The 22,072-nt window shown below is 38.8% G+C and overlaps 1 protein-coding gene across 6 annotated transcripts in view; it reads left to right on the top strand.

The window, feature by feature from the left end:
- GRIA4 (glutamate ionotropic receptor AMPA type subunit 4) overlaps positions 1-22,072 on the top strand; it is a 217,097-nt gene that overhangs the window by 64,958 nt on the left and 130,067 nt on the right. For all 6 annotated transcript variants that reach the window (XM_005516223.3, XM_005516224.3, XM_088067640.1 and 3 more), the window contains exon 3: positions 6,491-6,730. In XM_005516223.3, the coding sequence (XP_005516280.1) occupies positions 6,491-6,730 (240 nt within the window). The remainder of the gene's footprint in view (positions 1-6,490; positions 6,731-22,072) is intronic.

Here is a 22,072-nt window from a genome sequence, read left to right as displayed (position 1 = left end):
CCTCAAAGATAATCAAGTCCCACTCCTGGCTCTGCACAGGACCATTCTCAAGAGTCACACCACGTGTCTGAGAGCAGTGTTCAAATGCTCCTTGAACTCTGTCAGGCTGGTGCTGTGACCACTTCCCTGAGGGGCCTGTTCCAGACCCCAACCACCCTTTGGATGAAGAACTTCTTTCTAATACCCAACCTAAACCTCCCCTGACGCAGCTTCTGGGCATCCTGTCAGGTTCTGTCACTGGTCACCAGAGAGAAGAGATCAGTGCCTGCCCTTCTTTTGCTGGGGGGAGGGGAATACAGGGACAGATTCTGTGAGAAGATGCCAGGGGCCACTCCTATGTCAGAGTTTTCAGCCAGCCCCAAAATGGACGTGCTGGTGGTGAAAACTGAGCTTGCCAGTGGTGCTGTGGTACCTCAGTGATAATGTGTTTAGTAAAGGATAAAAAGCACTGCATAGGAGCCCTGAGAGAGTGGAGTGAACATGTGGGAGGAACAGCCCTGCAGACCCCCAAGTCAGTGCCGAATTAGGGGCAGGAGGTGCTCCAGGTGCCAGAGCAGAGATTCCCCCACATCCCAAGGTATGGCCCATGGTGAGGCAGCCGTGCCCCTGCAGCCCATAGAGATGCATGAGGGTGCAGGGATCCACCTGCAGCCTGTGGAGGATCCGTGCCAGAGCAGGTGGAAGTGACCTGAATGAAGCTGCAGCCCACAGAGTCCCCACTGAAGCCAGCTGCTGGCAGGAGCTGTGGCCCAGTGGAGAGAGGAGCCCACACTGGAGCAGGTTTTCTGACAAGAATTGTGGCCTTTTGGGGGACCCATGCTGAAACAGTCTCTTCCTGAAAGACTACTCCTTGGAGAGTGCCTACAGTGCAGCAGTTCTTGAAGATCTGACTCCCATGCCAAGGGCCCATGCTGTAGAAGTTTGCAAAGGACTGTATCTCCTGGGGGTATTGGGTGAGCAGCCTGAGGAGGAAGGAGAGTCAGACACAAGTTGTCATTGACTGATCACAATCCCTAATTCCTGTTTGGATGTCCAAAGCATAGGAGGAAGGGAACAGAGGGCAATAAAAGATGATCTTCGTATCTGAAATCTTCCACAATGCAAACTTGAGTCTTTCAATTTTGGCGCTTCCATAGTTTGTGTTTTTATGACAGATCAGTGTGTCTGTCAACATATCTGTAATAGCTAACTGTGCCAGGCCTTCCCACACAGGAGTTGAAAACTTAGGGAAAAGCATTTCAAAATACTTATTCCAGAATCTGTGTCCTGGAACACCCAGGGTCTGTGAGTCATAACTGTTGCAGATTCTGTCACGTTACTTCGGTCTTAGGCTGCAGGTCTTCCAGGTTCCTACATACATGGTTCCTGTATCTGGTACCTGTTTGCTGCTGAGCAAAACACATTGTTGGCAGGCCACCTGTACTCTACTTATTCTTTGTAAATATATTGTTTACAGAGGATTTAAACTATGTGGGTATAATTTAGAAATAAGGAGATGTTGTCATTTTTTGCTTTTTGTTTTTCAAAATAAGGTTTGTGTTTTAAGTGAGGGACTTGTCTTCAGAGCAATAGCAGGAACTTTGTGAAGTATTTTTCTTACAGAGAAAGAAGACCACATTACTTGACTGTGTGTCTCAGTAAACCCTTCAACATACAGAATTTTTTGCCATTTTGGCTTTATGATGTCTTTTCTTAACTGAAGGTCCTGTGAGTCACCTGTTCTTTTGAAGTGATTATACTATCACGTAGTACAATCTGCTAGAATAGAACACATCTAATTCACATTACAACTACTGCAATAACACTATCTTGGCCATTTAAGGTGCATTGCAATGTTTTTTCTGGAGTCTGTTCCAAGGGGAACAGGCTGGGTGGAGAAAGGATTGAGAAGCAGCCCTGGGGGAAAGCCTTGGAGGTGCTGGTGGATGAGAAGCTCAGCATGTCTCGGCAATGAGTGCTCAGAGCCCAGAAAGCCAAAGGTGTCCTGGGCTGCATCCAGAGCAGCGTGGGCAGCAGGGCCAGGGAGGGGATTCTGCCCCTCTGCTCTGCTCAGACCCCACCTGCAGGGCTGCATCAGCTCTGGGGTCCCAGCACAGGGAGGAGTCAGGTGGAGTTCAGAAGTGGGACACTTGTTCCCAGGGCTGGAGCTCTGTTCCTGTGGAGACAGACTGAGAACCAGGTTTCAGCCTGGAGAAGACTCCAGGGAGGCATGATTGCAGCTTTCTCATACTTGGAGGGAGCCTACAAGATAGATGAAGAGAGTCTATTTACAAGGACATACAGTGACACAATAAGGGGGAATGGCTTTAAGCTTTAAGAGGGTTGGTTTAGATTAGATACTAGGAAGAAATTCTTAACTGTGACAGTGGTGAGGCACTGGAAGAGTTTGCCAGAGAGGCTGTAGACTCCCCATCCCTGGAGATGTTCAAGACCAGGTGGAATGAGGCTCTGAGTAACCTGATCTAGTGGCCCATGACAGGGGATATTGGAACTAGATGATCTGTAATGTCCCTTTCAACCCATTCTATGATTCTGTGAGTCTCTGCATTCATCTCATCATCTCAATGGCATTGCAAAATCTGCAGAAAATGGTATATATTATATAGTATTATATATAATAATATGGATAGAAAGTTGTCAACTACAAAGAGGTATCTGCTTTAAAGAAAATTATTATTCAGTATTTTTCGAAGTATGCTCATAAAAGTGAATTTGTCACTGCTTTGTATTTATGAGGGAAAAAATACAAAATTTTCTTAGAATGCTAGTATGCGACTGTTTTACCAAGCATAATTTAGTGCATTTTTAATAAGTAAGATGTCTTTAGAAGTGTAAGAGAAATGGAAAAAGAATTGGAAAATTCAGGTAGTCATGTTTGCTGGGAGGCATTTTATGAAAATGGTAGTGAGCTGGAATGCAAATCCTCATGGCTTTTCTGATTTTGTGGTCGCTGCTGATTACTGTAAAATTGATTCAGGAATGTTGCAGCATCTCTGCATATGTTCAAGCATCATCTCCATAGTGTCACAGGCATTTTTCTTCTCTGTGGGTTTTGTACTGAGTAAGAAAAAAGTCTCATAACCCTCATCTTAGCATTTTTTCTTATCAAGGAGCAAAGAAGGACACTCTCCAGTTATTTCCCAGTCTTGATCTCAATTACAATAGCACAAGTTTTCTTGGATCAGCTAGTTCAGAACTTTAACGGTATTCAGATAATGTTTTATCACATTTGGATTTAGACTGGGGCAAGGATAGTTTGCTTTGAACATGAAGAATTATTATTCTGTTACTCTAAGTTATAAGTACTTCAGGGTCATATTATGTTATTTAATGAAATTTCAAGTTTGACTTTTTTCTCCATCAAGGGAATTAATTCGAGCTTTAAGTCCACTAAGTGTACAATTTCACAGCTTGCCACTGATTTCTTGAATTTTTCATCACGTGGATTCCTACTGTAAGGACCACGTGTTACAAAAAATACTCTGTGCCCCTGTAAAACTGCAAAGTACAACAACAAGGAGCCTTAGGAAGGATTTGTCTAAACAAGAAACATATTAAGTAACTACCACTTACATGAGGTTTGTGTTGAATTATTTCAGTTGTCAGAGTTAATTGAACTGTGTTTAAAAATAGAGAAGGCCTGCCATATCCTCACAGAAATACTTGTAAATCACAGAGAAATCCATTTGCAGAGGAAAGTAATGTACAGGATGTGACTGAATGAATGATTATAGAAGGAAGATACGAGAAACAAGTGTTTAAAAAGGATTATTAATAAGAAAGATTGTGTTTTAAAAATAGGAGATATAAAGTACGTTTGCTGCCGAAATGAAAGCCTAAGTTACAGCTTCCACTGAAATATTTTAAACTTTTAAACTTTAAAAAGGACATTAATACAACAGTCGAAGGTCATTTACATATTTAAGTAAAGATACAGAAAATAGGAAAATAATTGAAGCTGTTCTTTATTGACGATGGGACTGAAAAGTGGGAAAATCTGGTTAAAGATTTCAAACTAATAGATATTTCACATTGATTTTCACTCAAGGAGAATGTTGATCTTAAAAGAGGTGTGATGACTAATGGGAACAGAGAAGTCACATCTTTCTTCCCTGGTTCTTCAAGAAGCGGTTTACTGAAGGGCAGATGCAGTAGCAAGCACCTCTTACTATAGCTGTTGAGTAAGTCATGATATATCTGATCAGTGAAGTTACAGAACTGATTTTGATGTAAAGAAAGCTTTAAAATATGGATATAGACTGAAAATGGCATAAAATGCAACCAGGAGTTGCTAAGGTAGACAGTATAGCATCGATCTCTATCTTCCAGCTGCCAAGAGAATGTAATAAAATAGACATGTTCTTAAGAGAAGTGATTTATGGAAATGGAGACAGAGTCAAAAGGCAAGCATGAAACTGTGGAAAAGATGGCAACAAATTTTGGTAGAAGAGGAGGTACCAGGCTGGAGAAGCACATTTACAGGAGAAAGATTATAAGTGTCTAATTTGACAGTAGACACAGAGATAAAAAGTCAGGGTACCATGATGGAATTTTCTGGAGAGGCAGGTAAGTACATTGAGCAGAGCAGGCAAAGACTGTAAGCATAGAAGTAAATGATTTTAAAAGAGTGCAGAAATATGTATGGCACGATGGAAAACAAATTATAGTGACTAATGAAAATACTCTGCTATAAGCAGAAACTCATTGTTTGCAAATGGCCCAGGAGGAAGAAGGAGCAGACTTTTCATTCCAGCCTGATCATCAGCCATCACTGAGGTTCAGATTTTAGAAAAAAATACAGTATCATCTTAGGATATGTAAGAAAAAATATTTTGTGGTTAAGATGGTGAAAAAATGTAAAAAATAGCAGGAAATCTTTAATTGAAAGTCTCAACATGTTGGTCATCTGTGTTCAAGCAAGATGAGATGGAGCTGGGAAAGCAGAGAGCAAAGTTCCCTGTGATGATTAGTGGAATGACAAGCCAATCATTTGAGGGGTCTGTGGGAATCTGTTTTGTGTGGTCCAGCAGGGTTTGTAAGAGATGTGTATATTGCAGTTGAACTTAGGTTCAAGAAAGAAGAAAGGAAGAAAGCTTTTGAAAAAGCTTTATTGAAAAGCTTTTATTGATATAAAATCTGGCTATAAAAATCATTAGGATTAGAGCCATAACAGTGGAGGAGACTATAAAATCACAAAACTGCCCTCAAGCTACTTACTCCAGTTCTGGCATAAGAACTGGGTAAATCACCCAAGTCTTAGGAGAAAAATGCACAATTTGTATTTTCAGCTCTTTATGCAGTAAATGTAATATGAAAAAAAATTAAAGCTGAAATGATTTGAAATTGCTAAGGGTGTACATCGTACCCTGAGTGTGCTGCACATGCAGAAGACTCTGAATTCCAGGCTAGTGGGAGGGTGTCTTAAATCTTCCCATGTTTAGGCAACATGTAAGAACAGACTGTGAGCAGAGAGGATCTGGAACAGGCAAGCATAGGAAATACTGAGAGGAAAGCATAGGAAATATGATGATCCTCTAACTGACTGTTCCTTTCTCCAATTTCTGTGATTCTGGGAGAGGTAGCACTATTAATGATCACAGTTTCTAATAACTTGGTTTGTGTGTAAGAAAAACGGGATGTTTTTCACTAGACCCTTTATGAATTGATAGAAATGCAATAGTTACTCAAGAAAATACCCATATGCCTGCCTTTATGTGTAGAGATCAGCAAAGTCCTTACCCAGTCTGATGAAATCAAGAGAAGTCTTTCCCTATGTAATAAATTAGTGAAGAGCAAATCAAAACTCAGAATATATATTCAGGTCATTTGTTTTCTGGTTTTCGATTAGCAGAGAGTAGAAACAAAAGGGTTGGGGCAAAAGTCAGATCACATTGACTTACTACATTTTACTTAAACTGCTCTCTTAAAGTCAAGGAGATTATTCATGAAATTGGTTTTTACTCAATGTCTCTAGAAGTGTTTTTATGTACCACAAGGGCTTCCTGCTTAAAAGGGAGCAAAGGTTCTACATTGCTACAGTTCAAAATGTCCAAATTTCACTTACAAGGTCAGTAACATTTTTTTGATAATTTTCACATTTTATAATGTGAACATTTTTCAGTTCAAGGTAGTGGAAATGCTCAATGCCTGATACTATGCAGAGCTATTGCTAAAACAGTATGTGTTGATTTTTTTCACTGGTATGCAAAAACACGTTATTTGTTTTACATTTTATTTTGGAGCAAAACTACTTAGATACTTTAGTGTTCTATAAATAGGATCAGAAAGTCATGAAATGCTATTTAGATCTTTATTGGTTTCCAGAATAAAACAGATGTGAAAATTGAATGTAACTGTAGATAATGTAACTGTAGATAACATAAGAATTGCTAATATTCACATTAAAAATTTGGGGATGTTGGAACGTGTAAGTACATGTTTACAGATTTTGTCACTACTTAAACTCTCTTTGTTTGTTTGTTTGTTTCAGTTTGCTCCCAGTATTCTAGAGGAGTTTTTGCCATTTTTGGACTATATGATAAGAGATCAGTACATACCTTGACCTCATTCTGCAGCGCCTTGCACATCTCCCTCATCACGCCAAGTTTCCCCACGGAGGGTGAGAGTCAGTTTGTGCTGCAGCTGCGGCCGTCCCTGCGGGGAGCCCTCCTGAGCCTGCTGGATCATTATGAATGGAACCGCTTTGTTTTCCTCTATGACACAGATCGAGGTAAGCTGTGACCCAGCTTTCTTATCTTCATCGTTCCAATGACTTTCGCAAGAGCTGTGAACTTTCATGTCCCATTGAGAGCTTGGGGAGCCAAATTTTAGAGGGCCTTTGAGGTGAAATACCTCTGAGTAGCTGTGTGGCTGAAGGAAGAACTCCTTAGTCTGCAAAAATTGGGTATTGGATTCACATAGCATAATCGACCAGCCAAAGCCTGTGCTTTAAGTCTAGAATACTAAAATCTTTAAACTAATGGTAGTGAAACATAAACACAGTTCAATAAGCAGAATGTCACAGCTGTAGTCTCTCTTCAGTTCACTTTTTAAGTGACAGCAGTGCAGAGAAGGAGAGAAGAATACCACTTCTCTGCATCTGCACTGGTGCAAGCTGAGATGAGAGTGAGCCTGTGGGACTTGCAGGCTTTGGAAGGTGAAAGCAGAGAAAGGCTCTGCCCTCAGGCTGTGCCAGAGTAGTAGAGGTCAGAGGCAATACCTGCCAGGTGTCCACAGGTCAGCCCATCTTCTTTCAGCTGGAGTTACTCCAAGTGATGGACTACACTTTTACAAAATATAAAACTAATTACAGAAAAGGGTGCATTTTCTTTCCACAGTCTCCATTCCACATCCCAATGCATCTCAGAACTGTTTAAGTGGTAAGAAACTGTATCACTGCGTGTCACCACTCAGTGAGGAATTGAGAGGTAAAAGCTGTTCCCCGAGTTGTGTGTTCATTCTGCTGGCAAAGTCTTTGTTTGTGGAATAGGACTGAGCCAGCAGAGCTGAGCTTCTGCAAAAGAGGCAAGATTTTTGTGTTGGTGGCTTGCTTTCAGGGGGGAAGCAAACAGCATAGCTGTAGTCAAATAATTATTTTACTACAGCTGTTTCAATATACTTCCCCATGTGGACAGTCTATTCCAAAATTAAAGTGGATTTATTCCAGTATAATTGCTCTGCAGAAGAAATAGGGAATTACACAGACTTAACTAAATCTGTTTAATTATTTGATTATGGATATATAAGTTATTTTTCTCATATATACAAGCACTACATTTTAGTGAGTTTTTACCTTGATATACTGCCTAAACACCTGAATTTGAATCTCAATAATGGAGGAAAATGAAAGAGTTTATATTGTTTCATAACTTTTTGTTTGTTGTTTTTAACTAAATATTTTTGTAATGCTTGCTGGACACATAAAGGAAGTTCTGGGAAGCATTCTACAATGTATTAGGTAACTGGAAAGAGAAAAACATAGCAGAATTTTAAGATATTTCTACTCAAAATATAGTTATGGGTACCAAGAAAACAAGCACATAATTACAGATGTGGTCTTACAAGTTCAGCAGATTGTTAAGCAAAGAAGTGCACAGCCTGCAGTTACTCTTCTCACCTAAATTCACACGCTTAATTAGATTGAGACATCATTTTTAAGCAGGTGATATCACACCAAGGACAGTTTCAGAACAGTCCATAACAGCATGGTTAATAATTAATTCTTATGGCACTGAACTCAGTCACTCTGGACTCATCAACACATCTTTGATAAAGACGTGACATTTTCCAGCTTGGATTCAGGGGATGCTACTTTGGGTAGACTCTCAAATTCTGAATAGGTCTCATGATGCAGTTTCATCCAGAAGAAAATAAGATTTAATGTATCTTTTGGTATTAAGAGTACAGTAAAAACACATAATTGTTGAGTAAATTTTCACCATCTTTGAACAAGACAAAATTTCAATGTGGATCTGAGATACACTTTAAAAAAAAAAAAGCATCTCCTTACTAACAAAGTAACTGAAAAAAAGAAAAAAAATAAATTATGTTGAATCAAAGAATATCTATCAGGGAGGCCAGAAATTACCCTTGTCCATATTTTTGTCAGAGATCCTTCCATTACATGCCAAATGTCTCCCTGTTTCTCTGAGCAGCCCCATCAACTGAAAGAAGGTGAACCCCCTCAGCAATTTGTTACTGGGCTTGCAAGTTGATCTTTGCAGCTTAAGTGGGAAGCTATGAATAAGCTCTTATGGGGGAAGGTTAGCAATAAGCCTGAATTCCAGCCTGACACAGTAGCTGTCGGTGAAGAAGGCAGTATTTAGCAGCTGTCAGTATCGTAAAAGGCAGAAGACCTTCGCAAAAGGTAGAATGACAAAATACACTTAGGCAAACCTTCAGCAGCAGTGGTGGACAAATGAATGTTGTTTTCAGACCTGCTCTAGAGCCTTTCTGTCCTGCTTGCTTCTTGGTTCTGTTACATGTGACTCAGTTGCTGCTCACTCTCGGGGGTTAAACAATTAAATCCTATTATCAAGGTAGGTTTCTCTGTTATATCATTCCATTCATCTCTTTGACAGCCCTGAGCTCCCTGCAGAACCCCAGTCTTTAATGCTGGGGCCACCTATGTTAGCATTTCAGTTTAGGGCAGGAATTTACTTTTGTTGCATCTCTTTAAGTCATTCCCACATACCACACTTGGGGTTACACCCCGTATCAGTCTTGGGCCGCGCAAACTCTCATGAGGTGGTGGCTTCAGCTGTTATGTTAAATCTCCCTTTCTGATGTTCTGCCAAACTCACAGTCTGGAAAATCACTGTCCTGTGACAAAATGAAGATACTAGGAAGAATGGCAAAAGTAAAAAATTAATTGGATCTAGCAGGGGACATTATGGAAAAGGAGAGCAGGTTTTGCGAGAGGCATTAGACCTAAGAGAAAAAATGAAGGAAAATTCAGCTCATTATTTAACAGTGGAAAGGGAGCAAGTAAAGAGTGACACAGAAGGCTAAAGCCTGAAGGGTCTTTTTGTTTCAATACATTCCTCTTTCTCTTATCCTCCTTCCAGGTTTAAAAAGGTTTAATTATGACCTGATGCTTAATACAATTAATATTAACAGCAAAGTGCCAGGAGCACAGACAGGAGAGGGAAAAAGCAGGCTAAAGAACATTTATCTGAGTTATGCAAAGCATAGTAGGAAAGGGCTGAAGCAAAACCTGTGCCTCTATCCAGAGGAAATGGAAGTCCAGCAGGGAAAAAGAGCTCAGGTAATATTTGATGTCATCTCTAAAGGGAATTAAATGAAAAAAACCAAACTAGTAGAGCAGAAGAACGTTCAGTTTATATATGTTGTTTTATTGTGACTGAGAGGTATTTAATTTTAAAAGAGGCATGTAATCAAGTGGATCTGTGTATCTGTAAATCCATGGGATTTTTGATCTAGCACAAGTATGCCTGTAGTGTGATTTCACTAGTTGGTGACAACATTTTCTGACACCAGAAAGAAAAATGTGGATCCTGAAACCACAGAAGAGGGCTGGAGGAGTTTATGTGACGTGAGAAGCTCTTTAAGAATAAAGTCATAGAATAATTTAGGTTGAAAAAGACCCTTAAGGTTAAGTTCAGCCATTCACTTAGCAGTGCCAAGATCCAATATAGACTTGAGCAGAGCAAGAATTGAGCCTACAAGAGGTCACTGTTAGTTTTCCACACTGTATGCAGCCTTATTGAGAACTGGAATGGCTGAAACTGCTCATTAAACTGCAGGGATTGCCCAGAGCTGAGAGGTCCCAGGATGGAGAGTCTCAGAGGGGCTGTAAAGCAGCATGGGGACATGAGACACCAGGGAGGGTGGCAGCCAGCAAGCTGGAAACTGCTTTCACAAAATGTCACTATCCATTTGAATTCAGCTGCAAGCTGAATTTTCCCAGCAAGCATTTTCAGTCCCTGACTGTGACTTCAGTGGGGAGCACGAAGGGTAGAGCTAGCAGCTGGCCTAGCAGTTGGTTCACCAGAGGCAAGGACTATAAAAGAGTTATATTCTATAGAAATTAGACATCATGTGTGAGCCTGCTTATGTACCTTGTTAACGCTCTTTGCTTTCCCTCCACTCCTTTTAATTACATGTTCATAAAGCCAACACAGTCATGGCTGCAGATGAGGAAAATTAGCTCACTGTGCACAAGGTAAATTCGATTTTCCTACATTTCTGGATAGCAACTCCTTTAAAGTTGAAACTGTTCTATGACACTCTAAACCTGGAAGAAGGTTTGTACAAATCCTGGCCACCTGTTAATCTCACAGTACACAGAGTAGCAATCTCTAGGCTTTTGTCTTTAAGAACTTGTGGAGGATAAGTGATTCCCAGAAGAGAACAGAAGATGTCTGGAGAAAGCAAATAATGGTACAGGAAATTTAAAGCTTTCCCTCTTATTTTGAGGGAGATTAAGGATTTTATTTGCAATCAGTTTATCACGCTAATCTAATTTCCAGCTTTGGCAGAGCATCTGGCTCAGCAGTAACCATTAGGTTTGGTATGTCCATGATTAGTACCTCCAGTGATACTGCCTCGGGCCTGACTTTCTCACAAAATAAAATAGAAAGTAGAGGTTCAGCTATAGCATAGCAGTTTGGAAAGTAGAAACCATAACCCCAAAGTTTTTGATAATAACATATTTTAAAAGTAAGAGCAGGTGAGATGCAAGGCATTTCTCTTTGAATTTGCATGACAGCACAGAGGAAAAGAGGCTTTGTTGAGTTAGTGAGCCTGGCCAAGGTATGAGTGGTACAAAAAGGGTTCAGGGTTCAAAGTGATCTGCCAAATAGATAGTTCAAGAAGGTGAAATGTGGTAAGGTGGTATAAAGGCTAAACACAGTAGGGAAGAATCACAGATACAAAGTGCAGAGTAACTGTCTCAGAATTAATACCTGGATATAATGGGATATATTTCAGGAGCTGTGGTGAGCCACAAGTATAATGTAAGTACAGAAAACCATGCTGTGTCCAATAAAGTAGAGGTTATTTTGAAGTTTTGAAAAAGAATGTTGTATGTGAGACGTGAAAGCTGAATATTGCTCTCAGCCATGGCTGGCCATGCTTCTGTGCTGAGATTTCCACTGCGAAAGAAAACATCAAAAATTTTCAAAAAAAATCTGCCTTGCCCTTTAAAGTACCAGATACTGTTTTCAGCTATAACAAGGGCCTTCAGTGTAAATGTAGCACAAGGATCCATTGCTGGCACTGTGATCACTGACCACCACATACAGATATAAATTTGAAGGGACCACAGAAGAGAAAGAATCTTTAAAAAAAAAAAAAAAGAAAGACATGACCAATGAGAAAAAACTTTACAAACGGAGATTTTATTTTATTTTTTTTTTTAATTGTAGGACTGTTAAGGTGTAAAGATCAATTTTTTGTACCTGGTGAGCTGTAGGCAAGATAGAATTATGTATATTGATTTAAAGTGTTACTAGGAAAAAATGTTTCAATCAGATTGGAATAAGCAGATGAGGTTCTTACCACTAGGGTAGGATTGTTTCAGCTTCAGAGGTTTTGAAGAGGTTAGTGAGTATCTGAAGTGGTGATAGGCTTTGCTATATCCTCCTCTGATGATCTCTTATGTCCCCTCAGGATTATTTATGTACTTGTCATGATTTTTCTAGGAAACTGGGAATGGCTTCTTCACAGTACTTGGGACACTGAAAAGATAATTTTGTACTTTGGAGCAACTTTCAGTAATATATATTTCTATTCAATTATATATAAAGCCTTTGTAAAACATTTAGTGTATTCTATTATTCAAAATTCAGATCAAAAATATTCTAAGTGATCTAGATAAAAACACCATAAAATCACGTTGAAGTACTATCATTATAATATGGTACCCAGTAAGTTAAGTTATCATTATCTGGGCATTTAGGTGCTGAAAGAATTGATCCTGTATCAAGCTTTACTCAATATTTTTACTGCACTTCTGAACAAATTTTTCGATGTCTCACTAGTGAAAGCAGTGGTAATATAATAGCAAGTTGTGAAGTTATTTCAATACCTCAATTAAAAGACCTAAACTTACTTGTCAGTAGTGATATAAACATATAACTTACATTTTTTATGTGCATAAAAATAAAAGTCAAGGCTCTTATTTGTGAAATAAAAGAACCAAGTGTTGCTAATGAAAATAAAATTGCAGGTGACCTTACCAGTCAATACTGAAGAAAGATGGTTTTGACACCAAGTGCTCTTTACTTATTAATTGTTTTCTCAATAGCAGTGTTAAGCCCAAACCTACACCACTCTTGCCTTAAACTTCTAGAATAATATCACAGGTAAGACTGAAAAAAAATAAGTCTTGAACTCTAAAGAACATTATTTTGGGAATCTGACTTTGTTCAATTGCAGTCATTCACTTGGTCTTGTGCCCTTTTTTCATTGCTATCACCAGGAAGAATTGGTAGGATTCCCACAATATGAATCTTTCATCCTACTGATCTTTGGCAAAATGTTGGACAATAAAAAAGAAACATAAGTTCATGACTGGGTCCACTAAAAATGGAAGGTTCTTACTTGCATCATGCATTTTTGTACCAAACTTTTGTGAAATAAAGATCAGTGTTATCATGACATTGAAGAAATATTAATAAAAGAAGCAGCATCCAACACCTGCTCTCATAGTCTTCAGACTGCTCTAACATTATGGTCTGCAAATTTGAACCTTTCCATATTCCTCACTAGAGATGATAAAAAGCTGTTTGTCTTCAGCAAACACTCTTATATGAGCAGTGAATCATGTCACACATATTGGGATCCAGCTACCGCTGTGTTTGTTTTTTACCAAAGTTATATTGTAATTTAATGCAGGACAATCTGAACCGAATTAAATTAATCTGAACCGATACACAAAACATAGAAAAAAATGTTTTGGCAAATATCAGTGAATTTGGAGAACTGCAGTAAGTTTTTCATACGATCTACTGCTGTCTGTACTCAGTAACAGTAAATTTCATGTTTTTAATGAAACAGGGCAACGTGCTTTATCCATCAGTAACTGGCTTGCAGCAAATTTTGTTTTGCCAGTGTTAGCTCATTAATAATTATACCAGTAAAATGCCAGCTCATCCTCATCTTCTCAGCAGGTGATAGCAGCTTGAAAATACAGGTAATAAATGCACATGTGAAACTAAAACACAGCTGGATCCTAAAATCAGCATTAGTAATGATACTGTGACTTTCCATCTTTCCCTTGTCTTACCACTAAAGAGAAGCAATACTGGTAAATCAACAGGGTCATCATTTAATTTGCTACATGTGAAAAATCTTCCAAGAGCTTTCAGAATGCTTCATTTAACAAAAGTGACTCTTTTTTTTTCTTGTTATCTGAAATGATTGAACATTAGATCAAGGTTGAAATTAACAGAAAATGTAGGTATTGGAATAAAAAACTGATCATCAAATGTACAGATGAATCTCCTGACTTTGGTATTCCATGTAAGATGTGGCTCAAACGATGCTGCATCAGAACTTTCCTGTGTGTTTGGTCTTCTACCTAAACACTCAGAACATGGGGCACAGCCTGATATGCAAATGCCATAGGAAAATATGAATCCTAAAACATTAAATAAACTGCTGCTTATTATATTCCTATTCTGAAGAATTTGCTTTCCTTTATTCTGACTTAGTGGGTGCCATGGAGAAGACAAGAGACTCATGATAATTTTAAATATTGCTTTTTAAGTTGCCATGCCAGTGAATCATCTCTGCCCTTTCTAATGATTTGTTTGTGACAGTGTTTTAGAATCCTTAGAGCTAAGTTCTTTTCTCAGTAGCATTTATCTCAGTTTTGCACATGTGTAATGCAAGATTATGCCTGTAACTTCTATATGCCTTTATATTCCAACATCCAAATGTAAATAACATTGCGACTTCCAATGGCTTGTTCTAATGATATCAGAGAATTAGAGAATAGTTAATTTTTTTGTTACCTGCATATGTAATACATTCCTTTAAATGAAAACATGTCATTTTTATCTGGTTTTTACACACATTCTGTGTTTACTTGAGAGCAGGGACTGTATGGTCTGTAATTCTGAATGCCTGTTTCCATTTGCTTAAGAGCTTTTGCACACAAGGATGATATGCTGCAGTTAAGAAAAAAAAATGACCTCATACAACTTTTTCTGAAAAAAGCTCATCTATTGGCATTTTTGTTCTAGATTTTCTGAGTAGTAGAATTGTTAAGCTTCTCTTATGACTTCCAAATAGCAACTCTGAGCACATTTCTGATTTTATTATTATTCGATCCCAAATAAGAGGAGGTATTTTGTATATATAATGATTGGACCTGTATTCTTTTGTGTGGATCAAACAAATCACTGTAAGAGAGCAAAGTGTTAAGCAGAAATCTGTGTTATGGTTCACTTGTATTTAGCTTTCATATTAATATTTAGGGTAGACCTTGCCATTCTTTACATATATCAGTGGTATCACGTTTGACAAACCCTGCAAAAAACTACCTTCAGTGAAGGCAGCCTTACATCAGCATAGCCAAGAGCATCTTTTCTAAGTCTGAGGCTGTGCTATGTCACCACTACACACTGGTCAGCAGTAACTCTGCGGACAGTTGATGGATCCAGCAGCGTGGACCGCCAAAGAAGGCCTTGAAAAGACTCAGACGAGGAAGCCAGCCACACATCCAAATGCTTGTGCTTTAGAAATTCCTTTCAGTATGGACATCCGAGTCCTGCAGCTGCTGATCGTAGCCTTTTATATGGCCACAGGTGTTGGCTCCAGTGCTGGAGCACGGAGCGGCAGCAAACAAAGGGGAGTATAGTCACTGCTGCCAGAGACCAGACGTGGTGCCAGTTTAATACTGAATGTAAAACAAACACTTGTGCCAAGTTGTTTCTAAATGCATTTTTAGTTAGAAAAATTAGCTTGTCTTTTGTGAGTATTATCTGTGTGTAGATGGATGTTCCAAGTTTTAATAGAGTATAAAGCAGGCTTTTTAAAAATAAAAATAAATAAACAAGATATAGACTTACAAATATCAAGACACGCTATTCCATTTTTTTATGCACCTATTGTTTTAAAAAATAATCAAAATATATGAGGCTAATTTACTTCTTTGTGATCCCTCCTTGGCATATTTGTGAGACATATATCCCTTGTGTAGTGTGAGTTACTTCTCCAGAGCTGGAGCAGGAAGTAAAGGTAATTCCGCTTTATAGTAATTCTGTGTTTGTATATGAGGGTATTTCTGGAGTTGCACCTTCTTAATTCAGCTAATTGAACTGCCATTCTATCATCCGTGCAATCTGTGATTTTAGGGCTACATTTTCTGCTTCTGTAAAGAAGCATATTCCAATGTATTTAGATGTTTGCTATTCTGAGATGCATTTTCCCTGTAAATGGAATATATTTTAGGTGGTTCCCTCATAAATTACAGCTGAATCCTATTTGCATACATATTTATACAAATAATTTATCTTTGGTCAATTCCAAAAGGGATGGTTGAAGTGTAGACATCCTTTTAAAATGATTGACTGCTTATCACAGTGCTACAGATTCTGTTTCTGCCTCTGTACAGGGAATTTCCTGCACTAGTACTTACAGATAACAGCATTAGCAGCTGCTTCTGTTACCAAAATTGCAATGCATGTTTGAGGAATTTAGCATTTTGCAATTGGAAAGAGAGTTACCAAAGGGTCCTTTAATCCTGGGGTCTCAAAATCCCTTTTTTGTACTACTACCTTGGTGAGTTTTAATATTAATGCACACCTGGACGCTGCAGGACATTTTCCTTTGGACAAGGGGCACACATTTTGTTCCAGTGTGACTTTGTCTGCAAACGGCAAGCAGAACATTTAATGTGGTTTTGAAGATCTGGGAATAATAAATGATGGAAGTGTCACCAAAGAGAAGGGTTGTGAGAGCTGTGAACACAAAACGGGCTGCCAGTGTAGTTCCCTGGAACAAATACATATTTTATGTTAATCTCTTACTGGGAAAAAATATCAAGGAAGAAACTGTCCTGGGAGTAAGGACTTATATCCTAGACCATCCCTCTCCTAAGGGTGAATCCAGTCAGCATGGGACAGTGAGCTTGGGAATGTCCTAAACACATGCTTTCATTTCATGAAAGGTATTGGAGCCAAATTTGTTCTGAAGTGAGATCAGAATAAGGAAAGCAAATAAAAAATGTCTAGTGTACATAACATAATAAACAAATATTAAACACAGAAAAATAATAAGCAACATCTTTTTAAGTGTGCTATTCAAAGAAGTCTCTCATACCAGAAAAAGGTGCTTGCAGATGCCTCTTATAAAATTATTTGATATGTATGAATAAATCAAGTGGAAAGAAAACAGGTTACTATGTTAGTAAACTTGATAAAAGTAAGACATTTAGATATCTCTGTTTTCAATTATATCCTTCCTGTAAAAAAAAAAAAAAGTACTCTTCTTTATATTATGTGTTAAGGAGGGTTTCAAATAGGTCTGAATTATTCAAAACTCTTTTAAGAATCTTTGGCTAATGGTAGTAAAAGTAAGGCGGCTTTGCCAAATTTACATTATAAACAGTTTACTTTTAGAGTACAAAACAGGTCATGAACCTGGCCCTTAAACACAAGTGACTATCCCAATCACAAATCTATCACTTATTTTTTGTGTGGAATCTACTTTTGAGAGTGTGGATTAATTTTTATCTTATATATATGTGTATGTATGTATGTATATGCCTAATAAGAATTATATCTCCTAGCTTTGTCTGGATGCTGAACAGCTGAATTCATTTAAATATCAAAAATCTTCATATCTTACAAATTCAAGTCATGCTACTGAAAAATATTATAGCAGTACTTTTAGATTATATTTTCATTTGTATTTTCATTTTCTTTAAGCATGATATTATAACCAACCTTTTTTTACAACCTTCAACTAGTATGTCTCAACATCTCCATTATTTTAAAAGTATTCAAAATAAGATACTCATCTAAAATAGCCTTTTCCCATGAAAAACATTTCAATATTTGTTTTTCAAGGAAAGAATCAAGGAAAAAATGTCCCAGCTAATTCTATCAAGTAATCGTTTTACTGAAAAAATAATATCCTTCTTCTGAAGTGTTTAATAAATGTGTTTTAAAAGACCAGTAAATCATTGTGTATATCTTTTTGTTTGTGCCTTTTGCTAGATTGATTTCACATCCAATTTCTCCTCAAATAAGCAAAGCATTCTGCCAGGTATTTCCTAATGCAGATACATGCACTTGATCTTGAGGCAGAATGAAAATCTCTGTTCTGAAGCCAAGGGTGACGTTCACAGTGTGCCTTTCTGCACAGGACTTCAATTATTCTGTGAAACATCCCCTAAACACCCCCCCCACACACACACCCCTTGATGCATCCTTCTCTTTTGTGATCTCTTCATTAGCCCTTGTGAGAAGAGGAACTTCCTTTCTCCTCTGTGTCAGGATATCTATCCCCTTGTAGGTTCTGAATCTGTGGACTGTGGGTAGAGCTGCAGCAACTTTATCTTCTGTCCCTTCAGAAACTCTTGTTTGGTAGGGCCTCCCAAAACTCAGATATTTTGTTGCTCACATTTCCGTTGCTTCAAGGAGGTTTCATTATTTTCAATTGCATTATCTTGTGAATCACCTCAGGATCTACCTCTGCAGTCCTGCTTTCATATATTTTCCCAGATTTATTGGCTTGATTCTGCTTATCTTTTCTTCCTTGATAATTTATATTGGCTTTTTTTCCACATCTTCTAATCCTTTTGCCACATTTTCTAGTTCTATCAGTACATTCCAGTACGCTTGATCCATTTTCAGTTCTTATACATTATTTCAGAGTTTGGGAGCCACGGCCATTCATTTCTATCTCTGCTATTTACAATTATCACAGATCACGATTTTTAGCTTGAAAAGTTAGAAAAAAGAACATGTAATAAGACTTAAAATTAGTCTGTGGCTGTCATAGTGAAAAAAACTGCAGTTTTGTCTCTGGGTGAACAAATAGTTACCAATACATTTTAATGCATCAACGTTCCAGTTTGAATGAAACAAAAGATGTAAAACACAAAAACCCAAAACAAAACCCGAAACCAGATACCAATTATATTTAGTTTAAGTCTAAGTCATTTTAGAATGACAAAGAATTCCAGTTTTTATATACTTACTTTATTTCTGCTAAATTGTCTGTGGTTTTCACATGCATGAATCACAAACATCAAAAGGAGAGGTTCACCAAGTGCATTATCTTGTAATCTCAATTGCACTTCCAAGCTTCTAGACAAATGATAATAGGAAATGCATAGAGGTGCAGTATTTCATATGTACCAGAAGATGAATTCACAAGTAGACTAAACACAAAATTACATAATTTCTCCTCCTGCGAGTCAGGCACGTTGTGGTGGCCACTGCACAGCTGCTGGCCTGGGCGGCATCCAGGCAGACACAGTCACAATTGTCTCTTTTCATCTTGGTCGTTCTGAATTCCTCCAACAGGAAATGGAGCACAAGCAGAAAAGTTTTAAAAACATCCCAGACATGAATCAACAAAACCCCCAAACATCTGCTCATCAAAGCTCATCAGAAAACAGTGTATTTTATTTACACTACTCTTCTGGGTGTACTGAGAATGCCTAATGAGGCTAGAGATCACAGGAAATATTGCTGGTATGAAGTGTCCATTTCACTTTCAGAATAACTGGCGTAATCTACCAAAAATATGTGAAATACAGTGTATTTCTTTGTCAGTCTTGTTATTTATTTTAGCATAAAGTGATACAATTTTATTAAATAACAGTTCACTTCAAATCCAAGCTGGCTAAAAGAAAGTACAACATCTTACACAATATTTTAACTTGTTTTGAACATAAAATTGTTTTAGTAATTGCAGAAACTGGGATAATGGAAAAGGCAGCTAGTGTAAATGCATTCATCGGAGATGTGAGAAACATTTTCACATGAAAGCAAATGCGGGGTCAGATCCTCAGAGCAGCTCAGCATAACCTACTGACTGCATCCTGTACTGGATGGAATTGGGCCACTGGGTTTAAGCATCTAATGTTATATAGCTTGCCTCTTCCACAGGACAGATCCTATACTTTGTGCTCATGCAGGATTTATGAATCCATGTGTCCTTACAAGAGGTCTTGTTGCTGGGGCCGGTCTGATTTCAGCTTTGTCCATAGTAAGAGCTCAGACACCCTTTTCTTCAGCAGTTGCTGTTTTTGTAGAGCTGCACTCAAGCTATTACACGAGGAGGTGGTTAACTAAAAGGTGGATACTGACCTGAGCTACTTCAGTTATTGCAGCAAGGGGTTCACCTCAGCTACAGTGAGAAAACAGCGGCCTTGACTTTGTCCTTGCAGACATCCTCACACCTCTGCGCATATCAGAAGGGAAAGAAAATTTTCTTTTTTCAGAGTAAAATTTGCTAGGGAGTGAAGGTATTGTTTTAATTTTACTTATTCACTGTCTTATTCGGGCTCTTTAAATGGTTCTTATCATCTTAGCATGAAAACAGTACACAGTATTTCCTCTGAGGCTTTTCTGTTTGTGTTCACTGGGAAGCATCTTCCTTAGCTTTTAAAAGCACCTTGGTCACTCTCTTATGGACACAACTTGGAGATTATGTTTTCCTTAGTAAATTCCAGAAGCAAGAATACTTTCATAGCGTTGGTTTGGAGGAGGAAGACATTAGCTATGAATGACTGGAGCAGCTGTAAGTCACATAAGGGGAAATTATTCTTTGCAAGTGTGGAAAGGAATCTTATTCTTCATGTCTGCTGTGCAGCTACAAAATATTGCTGTCAATGCCAAAAAGGATAAACACCTGCTGAAAGAACTGTGAAGAAGATTATCTCTCTTTCTTATACATACACTTATGAAACGTGTACTAACACACTGGACCATCTCCAGCATTTTTCTCTTTCTCTCAGCATTTTTCTAGCCATTGAGTCAGTTATTCACCCCCTCTGCCTGACCTGTGGAAAAGACATCTGCTATGGAGAGAGGCCAAATATCAACATATAATATGCTTCAGTTTTGTAATGCTAACCTTGTAGAGTAGAGCACTTGCTTGCTTTTTATTCAGCCTGCTTTTGAGTTTTGTCACATGATTTTGTCACTGGGATGTGGGGCCAGCATTCTTTTCTGCTTCTAATCCTTTTCACCAGGCTGGAAAGAGCTTCTTGCTGACTTCTCTCTACCTGTGCAGCTGTAGAAATGCTCTGCCAGCAATCCTAATGCTGCTTTTCCAGTTTTTAAACATTCTGCCAAGTAGAGAGAATTAATAGCAAGATCTGAATCATCTCTAAAGTAACCCCTGTGTCCTATTCCTCCAGTATGATGTAATTTTTCAGCTCCTGTCTGGGATAATAAGAAGGATCTCTCATACCCTCAGAGCTGAGAAGTGTGTCAGGGCAGGCCACACCATTATTCCAGCCTACCCTTTCGCCTTTGCAGCTCTAAATGTTTAAAAACCTTTAGGCCAGATTTTACAGTCCATGTCGTGCTGCTCAGCTGGTGCAAAGTGGATGGACTCCAGCCAAAGCTGGCGAGTGGCCACAGCCTTCCCCTCGTGCCCGTGAGCACAGCTGGGACAGGGCAGTGTGGGCCGTGTCCCCGTGGCTCCTCCGTGGTGTCACACGCAAGGCAGCCCAGGCCAGACCCCCCCAAGCTTGGAGGGCTCAGCCCTGGGCTCAGCCCTGTGCATGGGCTGGGCATCCCTTCCTGCCATGGCCAGCATTGGCCCCTCTGAGGCCATCCATGTTTTAGAGCAAAGCTTTTGGTTTTTAGACTAAAATACAGAAGAGTTGAGAGAATTGGCGGGTTTGAGCGGAGGTTAAACTAATAGGGAATAACTACTAAACCTGAACCATAGCTGATAATAGCTACAATTTACATGCTGACTGTATCTCCTGCAGCAGCTTTCTACTGCAATGTAGGCTTAATTTGATTCTCTTTCTTTCATTTCGTTTCATCTTTTTTGCTCCATTTGGAAGCAAAAACAAAGATCTTGAAGGGTCAAGATGAACTGTCAAAAGTTAGTGGAAGATGCTTTGGGATAGCCATGCTCAGTTAGTGCCACACCTTCAAGAAGTGCTAAAAAGCACCACTTTTAGGTTTAAAAGTGTTTATTTTTTTGTGTCAAGAGGAAAACTTGGCCTTTAGTCTCCAGAGACCTCTACAAACTGTATGAATGTGTGCAGAGCAGGAGCAAAGGAGCGGATCATGTCCTGGTGAACTGTGGCGTCTGTTTCTGCTCCCGGCACCTTTCATTCCTGTTGCAGCTACCGATGGATGGCTTGCTCTGGCTGGCTGTCGAGTTTTCTGTCCCCAGTGATCTGAGGATAGTGGGTACACTCTGAGCTTCTCCCCTCTCTTCTCTCCTGTATCTCTTCTACCGCACGTCAGTGATGAGCTTTATTTCATATTTGCATGGTATACTTTGCTTGTCTCTAGTTCTCTGCAGTGCTTTTGGTCTTTCGTTGGGTATGAAGACTTTGAGGCAACAGTTCTGCAGCTCATTGTTTCTATTTCTGCAGCCTAGTTCTTTCTGTCCACTG

This window comes from Pseudopodoces humilis, chromosome 2 (assembly GCF_049639895.1).
Source record: "Pseudopodoces humilis isolate 2021_Gansu_Grassland_sample_001 chromosome 2, ASM4963989v1, whole genome shotgun sequence".
Lineage (NCBI taxonomy): Eukaryota > Metazoa > Chordata > Aves > Passeriformes > Paridae > Pseudopodoces > Pseudopodoces humilis.
The sequence above is the reverse complement of the archived record's forward strand: the minus strand, read 5'-3'. Positions and strand labels throughout refer to the sequence as shown.